Genomic DNA, 11,032 nt, shown 5'->3' on the forward strand with positions numbered 1-11,032 from the left:
TTTATTTCAATGGTTAAGATTGAAAAGTCATTAAATCAAATCAAATTCCCTGTTCTTTCAAATGTTTTAGGTTTTGAATTGTTGTTAAAACAGTTTGAAGAAATAACTGCTCAACATTTTTGCTATCAATGATGAAAATTTATGTTGAAATTGTTATATCCATGCATTAAACTGTCCCTACACAAAAACATGTTTTAGAAATTATAAGCTGCGAAGAATGTTAAACACCAAACCTTGTCCAGAGATGACGTCGATCACACCAATTCTGCAAGTTTTGTTGCGTCAAAGAAACATACCAGTTTGTAACATGCGAAGATTCACACACTGGGATGGCCCCAGTTAGCTCTTCTCCATACAAATTCGTAAAGAGTTGATGTTAGCAATGTGGTTGTTCCTACTATTTCAATGCTGTTTAAATCTCAGAGACCGATAATGAAGACGTTTGATTGTGTATTTGTTCAGAGCTCAAGCCTGTCGTTGTGGGGACTGGGACTTGCAGGTAAGACCATTTACTCAGGCATGTTGCTCGAAGACGTCATGAATATATAAATACGAATATACACGAAGAACAATGCAACTGCTAAGCTGAATTTCTTACGTCTGAGCTTCTAACCTAAAACATTTGAATCGGGCAACAGCAGGAAGTTCGGATACAATCCTCGAAGTCTGTACCCAACTGAGATTCTTCAGATTTGAACTTTGAAGGAGAGGAGTTTTGTTCCGACTACTTGTCGATCAGCAGTAAGTGCAGCGAGATGTTCAGCCTCTATTGAAGCTATTTCTCAAGCCTAACCCTGTTCTGCGAGGTGTTGGGCTGCTTCTCCCTGTACTTGATAATTGTGTACCCTACTCCCCCTATCGTGTTGAATGTCACGCCAAGGAACATGAAGGCTGTGCCCTTGACGCCTCCGAAGACAAAAAATCCAGCCACCTGTGGCACACAAGATGGTTTTACAAAAATCTACAACAATCCAAACTCGATCGTATGTTTTTGAAAAGGTTTGAACTACGATGTTTGTAATTTAGTCACCGAGACAAGTTGAAAATGTATACTGTATGTCGAAGAAAGGAGAAAAAAGTTTAGCTCTGAAAGGAAGTCGACATACCGTGCCAAAAACGCTGCGAAGTGTGCCGACAATGGTGGTTGTCAAAGCCGAGTTGCACAGGGTGCACAGAAATAAGCAGTAATTAAGTAACGAGCCCATTAAGAGTGAGGAAATGAGGAGAGGCAGGAACAAGGCATTCTCCGCAAGTTGGTATTGGATGCTCTCCACAGAGTCCCATACCTCTCCTGTTGCCAGAGTAATAGCAAGGAGGACAGGCAAAGAGAGCATTCCATTATAGAGCAACAGCTCCATTGAGTTGAATCCTGCAGTTCACAGGACGAGAATTGGTTCGTGAGTTTCAACTCACAATCCACACCAGAATCATCAATCGATTGTGTAACCCACTTAATCTCTTCGACGACTTTGAAACAACACTCACGTCTTACTAAAGGTAGGGAATATAACTCACCTTTCTCAGTACCAGATCTTTCAACGAGTATCAAGTAAGTACTTTGCAGTGCGCAGCTCATGAGCGCCGCAGAATAACCACTGAAATCGAAGCTCAAATCTCCGAGGCCAGCCATCAAGCAACCTGATGACATGGAAACCCAAATTCAGCCCCTATATACCATATCGGACCTAAATATACTGCTATTATTGTGAACTTACGCAATCTCCACAGAGAAAACACCCACCGTGAAAGGATTAAACGACGCTAGCAAACGATCTCTTTGGATTTCATTCCCAGTGAGAACAAAAGTTGGATATAAGCAACGCCGGTCGAAAGCAGTCACCTGACACAACAGTTAAGACAGACAACGCGATTTCGATGGACGTCGTGTTGCCCCAAATCAAGAATTTACCCGCCAGCACCATGACAGGAGTCAGACGCTTCAGAACATGATAGACGGGTATGCTTAGAGCCCTCACTGCTACCAACGCAAATGCAACATTTGTGTTGTAGAAAAACACCACGGGTAACAAGTTCTTGACCGCGTTTAGTTGCAGCGGCTGGACGGTGGTCAAACCAGACACTTGCATCACATTGACAATGACGATCGAAACCGCCATCTGCAGCGTCAGGAAAGAATTCGGGTATGGCCAGTCCTCTAAAACCGCCTGGAAACATTACACCACATGCTCCAGATTCAGTTTAAACGGCATATCTTAGTGCACGCCTGGAAATGTCAGCACAGACTGAATTGAAAAAGTAGAACATTCAATGACGAATGTCTAGCACACCTTATTGAAAAATCCCATGAGTAGGCCTATTAGCCCATAAGCACACGCAGAGGCAATACTCATCCAAAGCTCAGCATCCTTTGCCAAGGGTTTGTTGAGATCAGAACCCTCTTCCATGAGTTGAGTCTTCTCATCCACACCAACCGACTTCTTCCCTTCATATTCAGGACGTGAAGAACAACAACCATAACTATGAGCTTTCGCTGCAGCGTCTTATAATCCACACATTGTAAATTACAGCATCGGAATTTGCAAGGTCGTGACTGTAAATGATAGCAAGAGCAGCTTGAATTAGTTTCTACAATTCAATATTCACTCAGTGAGAGCAGTTTTCCACTGTTGGGATTTATGTTTCTAAGAAACCTACACAATGCAGATCGCCTTCGGTGGCAATAAAACATTGAACACGACAGGCGAAAAGGGAAGATATCACGAGGAATCTCAGACATCGTGATAAGCACAACTTACCAAATCCACCATCCTCCGAGACAGTCTCTGGAAAATCAGGAGATGGCACTTCCACAGAATGATGCTCCTCGCTGCTCATTGTTCAAATGCCTAACAACAAATTCCGATGAATAATACGATTGGGCCCGTGAGAGACTCAAGTGTCAACCATTTCCGAAACCCCAAAACCCGATAATGCCTAAACCTTGTGAAGCTTGCCCATTTTCTTGCGCCCTCTCTAGCTTCAACAAAACCAAAGTACCTCCTATTGTCCAAAAACTTCGACTCCAAAATCGGTAAGACTTAAATCCTCGATGCCCAATGTAGAACTCAACTCCCATTATATGGGTAGAAGGCGATGAACCCTCTGAGGACCTTGAGATCTATACTACCCTGTAATAACCAACACTATGGTGATTTGATAGCATTCTTTCGACTTTCGACGTCACAGTCTGCTTGATTCAGGTTGAAGGTGTCATAGACCAAGTAGAACTCCGCAAGGGTGCAACCTTCGATCGATTTGACACCAGACCTCCAGAGCGAATCCACAAGCATTTGTGTAAGATGTTCAGGAACGTGCCGGAAACCACAGGAACAGTTTCGAGGTACATGAGTAAAAGCCACGATGATCACTGTGGGTTTCGGAAAATCGAGGGTCGTGGGAAGGTCGCTGAAATGTACTCTGGGTCTTCGGGTGAATGGTATCCCTACCGACATGGGCTGAAAAATTGGTGACGTTCAAATTAATAATTTTAAAATCACAATACGCGCTTGGGCAGATGACAAATGGCAGGCGCCCGAATCCATGGTTGTTGCTTCGAAGATAACCGCGCAGGGGCGCGGAGTTCGTTACGATTTCTGTTTTAACCATAGCAGCTGGCAGACTACCGAATGCAACCGAACTCACTACAACAGTCTGCGCCCACCGCAGTCTCCCACTTCGGCGAACAGGTTTTCGCAGTGAACTTCGTCGCATGGGTTGATCTCGCCGATCGAGAGTCGATCATTCCACAACTTCGAAATCGACAAACAAACAGGATCTAGGGTTCGATCGAAACCCACGTCACAAACTCATTCTACAGAGCTTCACGCACGGCACCCAAGTGCAGAGATTGTCAAGGTGAAGAGAGTGAGGGTTTTCAGCAGCTGCTGTGAATCTTCAGCGATTGTGCAAGTGGACAACTCCTTTAAGAATCGATCGTTGTTCACTTGAACCAATTGCTGGCTCTCTCTGTAGCGACGCTGTAGCAGATCTGCAACTCACTCTGTATTCTTTACCACGGTGGCCATCACATCAACCATTTTCCTGATCCCAAAAACTCGTGGAAGCTCTTGCACGACACTCCGCAACGCTAATGTTAAAAATTTAGGGTTAGGATTAGGGATAGGGAGAAATCCTAAATGCGAAGCCGTGGGAGAACAATCCTGATGAAACAAACCCGATTACGAAACCCCGATTGTATTTATCATTTCGTTGTTGTTGTTCTAAGAAAATTGCAATTTGACGAAATTGTTACAATTGCTTTGTTACCCAATCCTGTACTTCTACTAAAATAATTTTACTCTTTTTCATACATTTGCATGTGTTACAAAAGTTTATTTAAATAGACGATTGTACACATAAACAGTAAAAACATATTTTGTATCTTATTCCAACCACTTTTATTCATTTCCATGTTGATTTCCATGGGATGAAAATATTTTATAAGGGACATCGTATATGAAAAGTATAGTTTATGAGTAGAGAGCTTTTTTCAGATTTTTTAAGAATCGGGTAGACATTTTAATCTAATGATTTATTTTTGCTATCATTGTATCTTCTCTAATTCACACAAGAAGGATTACTTTTCCTGTTAATTTTTTCACTGGACGAGTTCATCTATGCACTGACAATTAGAACACGTAGGACCCCTTCTCCAAGAATGCTATATGTTACAAACATTTATTTTAAATTTCATTTCTATTTTACATGTATCGTGAGTAAATATATATATGTATATGTATACACATCCTTGTCTTCTTTAGCTTTTCCTTTTTATTTATCGATTACAAAGTAGGTGATTGATTTATAACTGATATGGAACTTGAGGCCTGACGATGGTGATGGCAACGGAACATCATCCAGTGTTTAGCCACGTTACTTCGCTTTTCGCAGAGGTGAAGTTTGGTTCGAGACATTATGAAGAGGGAAAGTTTAGGAAATCGTGGTTCAGACAAAGTTGTCTACACTATGCGTGGTAGTCTGGGTGAATCTCATTCATGAGTTCGGTGCTTGGCTTTGGTACTCAGTGCATCCATGAGTTACGGGATTTTCGCAGAAGCCAGATGGTGTGCGGTACATCATAGAGTCGCTGTTTTTTTTAGTGAGTACTGAAAAGAACCACAGCTGTGTCGATCTAGCGCCGTTGCGTGTAGGACTGACGATGCGCCAGTGAGGAGATGATCAGCTCCGAAACGGCGTTTGACTGGATCCAAATGCCGCAACCGGTTCCGGAGCGGCGGAATTAAACTTTTTGTAAGAATTCTGTGTTTGATCCGGCTCCACCTCTGGAGGCCTAGTGGAGCAGTCGCAAAGGATCGTGCTGATCTGGTACTAGAAACAACATACAGTGTGCGTGTGTGTATGTGTGGATGACAAAGTTGGAAAAATAAGCATAAAATTGTTAGTGTAAAATGGAAAAATTTACAAAAATCTGATTGTGCTGCAAATTACTTAAGTGTGTTTGGATGAGCGACATCATCAAGTTTTTAGATGAATTGTCAATACGTTTTGAATTTGTATTCAATCCATGAGATGAAAATGATGATGAGTTTATACAGATGTAATTGTAAGTTGCCCTTGTCATATTTCAGTCTTCTATAATAACTTATTACAAAAGAAGTTCATATATATATATATATATATATATACATAATCACTAGTAGAAACTTATGCCATTGGCCACAAAAAAGCTATAAAAGTTTAATTTGTAGTTGCTAAGTCAAAAATTGACCTCTCTTAAAGAAATGTTGATAAAGAATAAATAAAATAAAAAAAAAGGAAGAAAAAGTGTATGCACAATAATGGAACATTATAATTGGAAAAAATAAATTTCATTTATTTCAAAAATTTAAATAATATATATATAGGAATAAACTACATTTAATGTGATGGTTTTATCTTCACTATTTTTAGGATATAGGATCTTGATTATATTCAAAGAAGTGCATTGTGAAAGAACAATATACAACTATTTATGTGCAAGTATGTGGGTTTTAAGATCTATTTCTACATTTTTCAACAATTATCTTTGAAATATGAAAATGATTATTGAAAATTTCACCTTTATTGGAAATTGCCTTAATTGTAATTTGAATGAAATCTTTGCAAATGATGGACATAATGTGATCCTTGAAAGAAAAGCCAATTGTTCCTTACAGTCTCTAAATAATAATTTTGCTTCTATAACTTGATCAGTTAGGTACATAATAACCAAGGGTGATTCACTATAAAGTCTTTGATGCAAAATAATGTTTTACAACAACATAATAGGACATCCAAACTTTTGTTTCAAGCTGAATAGTGGCAATCCAAATAAACTTAAGCTATTCAAATACTCAGTTGGATGATAATTTCTATTATAAATACTATCTTCTATAATTTTTATATATGTACTAAGATAAATATATAAAATTCTAGAAAATCTCTCCATAGTATCCTTATTTAAATTATTAATATTATAATTTTGTCTAAATAAAATAGACATGTTGGTGAAATATTCATATCAAAGTGTTTTATCTTCATCATGTTCCAAATACATAGCTTGAATCAAATCATTTGATGTCAAACATACTTTTATATATTTTGAAAGAATCATTAAATTTCTTAATATATTTCTAATTATAGATCTATTTCCAATCTACAAATAAAGACTACTCTTAGATATATTAAATATAAGCATTATATCATATAAAAGCTCTCATAAGTAATAGTCTTATATAATATATAACTTCATGAATTATTTAGTAAATAATAAATTGTCATCAAATATAGCTTCTAAATGAATATTTTTAGTCAACTTGCACACTTTAATATGAGATCAAATCTTTCACCATTGCAAAGAAGCACCAACAACTTCTTCTCTTGAATCTTTAATGACAACAGGAAGAATTTGTCAAATATCTCTACCAAGACTATAATAATTTTGCTAAATAACTTATAAGTGCTATTTATGTCTTGTAGAGTTCTATCAATTGCCCTGACACAATTATAATGTTGAATTGGAGCTTCATCTTAAATGATAAGAATTGTCTTTCTTAACACAAATATATATAGTGTATTGTTTAGAATATTATAAAACAAATCTTTATCAAGATAGAGTAGAATTTTAAATATAAAATATATAGTCCATCCACCACTTAAAAGTTGTGTTGCAATTTTAGAAAAAATAACACATAAAATAATATTTTTATTACTTTGGAATTTTATTATCATTATATTATAAAAAAATATTTTTCCACTTTTTGTTCATTCTTCCAAAAAATATAGGTTTTTAAGTTTATTACAAATAAAACTTCATTTTGGTAATATATATAATCTATATATTTTCACCTTCATTTTAATAGGGTATAAATAAGATATTTCTATTATTGACATATAAAGATAGATAGTTGGAACCATGTTTGAGAAGTTATAGAAGTTTCTAGAATTAGAGCTAGATTAGTGGACCATGTAGGATCCACCATGGAACATTTTAGAAAGAGCTTAAGGTGATTATCTAGATGGAACCTACCATAGAATCTTTTAAAAAGAGTTTAGGATAATTATCTAAGAGGGGTCTATTAATTAGGAATATTTTAGAAAGTTTAGGGTGGTAGAACAAATATAAATAGGATTGATCAAGGTCTTTTTGGATATCTGGTCAAGTATGATTTCAGACCTTATTTTTTAGTAAAGTTTGGTTTTACATCTTTTTGTTTAATTTTGTTTTGTTCTATTTTCATTTGTATAGTTTTGTCTTTTGCATCCTATTTTGTTTAATTTTGTTCAGTTTTATTTTGGTCTATTTTGTCCTACTTTGTTATAAGGTTTTATGTTTTTGTGGATTAGAAGAGTCTTGGACTCTTAAAATAGACTGGTCCTATTTTATTGATATTAGAACTAGTGTTAGACTGTTCTTTAATATTTAGTTGATAGCCATCATCTAGTTTGAGGCCAATTGTTGTGGTCACATTGGCTACTATATAGAGGCTAACACAAGTTATTCTTAAAATTCAACCAAAAGACGAGAAGGCATTACAATAGTAGAGTCCAAAGAAAAAATTACAACATAGGAGATATGATTGAACAATCTTAGATAGAGGTTCAAATACAATACTTCTTAGATTAGATAGCTACTTTGCAAGGGCAAATAGAAGCCTTTAGAACAAGGGAGTTAACATTTTCTAGACTCAAATTGAGTAAGTCTAGTATATACTTTGAGAATTCAAGACAAGAAGTTATATATCAATGGCTCTTCAACATGCGACAATACCTCCAACTATCTGGAGCAAATACCACTAAAAGAATTATGTATATAGCCAACTATTTGAGAGATTTGATAGCCATTTGGTCGCAACATCAATTTCAAAGCTATAGAGCTTAAGGTGAATTTTGTGATTTGAAGTAGTTTGAGACAAAGTTTAAGAACTAATTTTAATCTATTAATATAAAAAAGATAGCATGCAATTAGTTGATAAATCTTAGAAAATTCAAGTTGGTGCAAGTTTATGTTTCTAGATTCAAGTCCCTATATCTCCAAATTGGAAATATTTCAGAGGCAAAAATGATGGATTAATTTCATCGAGGTTTAAAACTTGAAATCCTGTAAGAGGTAGAACTAAAGGATCTATAAATATTTGAAGAGGCAATTAGGATTGCAAAAGGATCAATGCTATAGATTTCAAAAATTGTGGAGTACAATCTATAACATAAAGTCCTATGCCATTATCTAATACTATAGCACAACAACCAATGCCAATAGAGATTAATATCCTATAAGGATTATTGATATCATAAAGATGACAAATATTGATGCAAAAGGGATTGTGTTTCTATTGTTGAGAGCTAGGCCATCAGATCGAAGGTTGTTTACTATGTCAAAATTCAATCACTAACAAAACAAGGTGGATTCATAGTTTCAAAATTCACTAAGTTGATAATGAGACAAAATAAGAAAATGATACTTTCTTGTAAAGGCATTGAAAACTATAATAGTAATAGCTAGTGTCTCTTAGAGACAAATAGCATGGCCTTTGAAAACTATAAAAAGAGTTGTCTTGTGCATTTGACGGGACTCATAAGAGGATAGCCGTATCAAATACTTGTTGATTTTGGCTCTATAGAAAAATGTATCTCAATTAAAATTGCCAAGTGACTTGGGATTAAAACTAAGGTAATCAATGGAGGAAACATATATCTTATAGATGACCAAGAGAATGTATTAAGTAAGACATGTGAAGAAGAAACCTTTAGATTGACTAACACCTACGTCTTCAAAGAGAAGTTTAAGATAACAAAGATAAGATATGATGTTATCCTTAGTATGCAATAGCTAGAGGTGGAAAATAAATAATATAAACACCTTTGAAAAGAAATTAAGAGTAGTTTGTAGGAAAAATTACCTTAGAAACCCAAGAGATGATATCCGGAGAGGATCAGTTATGAACCTGGGTCAAAATCAGATCCTATGGTACAAAATCAAGCTCCTATGGCAGTTTAGGTGTTCTTTTGAAAATCAAAGAATAGAATCTAGGATCTGACTTGAAGAGGTTTCTTTGAGCATTAATTTGTAGTGATTGAAGTGTGTATTGACTTTTTAAGAGTTTTACAAAGTAGAGGTTTGTTTTGAATGACTTTAGATTTGTGAAATAAAATAGGTGATACTTTTTAGAGAATTTTGTAAGTTTGGCAATAGATCTACATGTAAAAATTTATGGATTTGAGGGTGTAGTTGTGCTTGATGTGTGTTGTGAATTTGGATTTGATTGAACAATTAGATTGAAAGGCTTAAAGGTTTCTGTAGGTTATGGTCTCAGAATTTAGGATTTTGAAGACTAGTGAGATTTTCTTAGATATCTGTCAATTTGTCAGTTATATTGAGGCAAATGTTTTTCATAAAAGTAGTTAGCGTGATTTCTAATAATTATGTAAAGTTTAATAACAAATTAATGATTCAATCAAGAGTAATTCGCTCTGGGAGATTGGCATCAAGGTTGGAAAAGGAGGCCAGTTGATACCTAAGCACATTTTTGATGTTATCATCTATTTGATAATTTCGATCCTTTTCAAAAAAATTTGTATTTTTTATCAACTTAATTTTTATGAGGTGTGCAAAATTTGAGTTAAAATCAACTATTCATTTATTAATTATTAAGGTTTAAATATGTTGTAGAAATTACTTGGGACTGATTAGGATTTGGTTTGAAATTAGGATTAGAATTATGGATTGATTTAAGATTTGGTTAAGATTAGAATTAGGATTTTAGATTTGATTTAAGATTTAATTAGGATTAGGATTTTATTTAGATTATAGTTTAATTAGGATTTGTTTAGGATTTGATTAAGGCTTATTTAGAAATTGATTAAGGTTTGATAAGGATTTGACCAAAATTTTATTAAAATTTGATTAAGATTTAACTAGATTTTGATTGGGATTTAATTAAGATTTTTATTTTAATATTTTATTAATATTTCTATTTTAATATATATATATATATATTTTGAATTTCTATATTACTTCTTTATGATTTCTTTAAAAAGTCTCTAAATATTCTTTATGTTTCTTGTATAAATCTTTTGAAATTTTAATAAAATTTGATTGATATTTTATTATATTTGCTAATTTTTATTTATAATTTATTTAAGAGTCTATTAGAATTGTCAAGACTTATTGTTGTAATTTTATTTTTTTCTTCCATAGTTAGGTGCCTGGTGCATTCTCAAGCCAAACGCCATATAATATGATACCACTCAGCATCTAATTATGCCAACAATTCTCAATTATTCTATCAAAATTAAAAATTCAACAATAAAAGAGTTAATTCAACGACTTACAATGGCCTTAAAATGAGCATGGCATCGCCTCCTTATTGCACAAAATTAACAGAAGTTGTATGCAAATAACCACTTGCAACAGAAGACCTTTTGGAAGGATAATTAGGTATCATTTTCCAATACTAAATTACCACTTGCTTCATCAATCCAAATTTGTAAACTAGTACGTCAATGGCTTAGATATTTCTGTATTTTTGTAGTAAAATCTGATATTGCATATCAC

At 34.7% G+C, this 11,032-nt stretch overlaps 1 protein-coding gene across 1 annotated transcript; it reads right to left on the bottom strand.

Annotated features, from left to right (window-relative positions):
* Positions 1 to 522: 522 nt before the first annotated feature.
* Positions 523 to 3,991, bottom strand: LOC112284381 (UDP-galactose/UDP-glucose transporter 7). Its single transcript, XM_024524130.3, has 6 exons — positions 2,757 to 3,991; positions 2,289 to 2,443; positions 1,841 to 2,165; positions 1,516 to 1,638; positions 1,107 to 1,369; positions 523 to 931 (listed from the first exon to the last, which is right to left on the bottom strand). The coding sequence occupies exons 1-6, from the start codon at positions 2,833 to 2,835 to the stop codon at positions 776 to 778; spliced, it is 1,101 nt and encodes a 366-aa protein (XP_024379898.1). The 5' UTR covers positions 2,836 to 3,991; the 3' UTR covers positions 523 to 775.
* Between the last annotated feature and the right edge of the window lie 7,041 nt (positions 3,992 to 11,032).

This window comes from Physcomitrium patens, chromosome 7, assembly GCF_059467195.1.
Source record: "Physcomitrium patens ecotype Gransden chromosome 7, ASM5946719v1, whole genome shotgun sequence".
Taxonomy (NCBI): Eukaryota; Viridiplantae; Streptophyta; class Bryopsida; order Funariales; family Funariaceae; genus Physcomitrium; species Physcomitrium patens.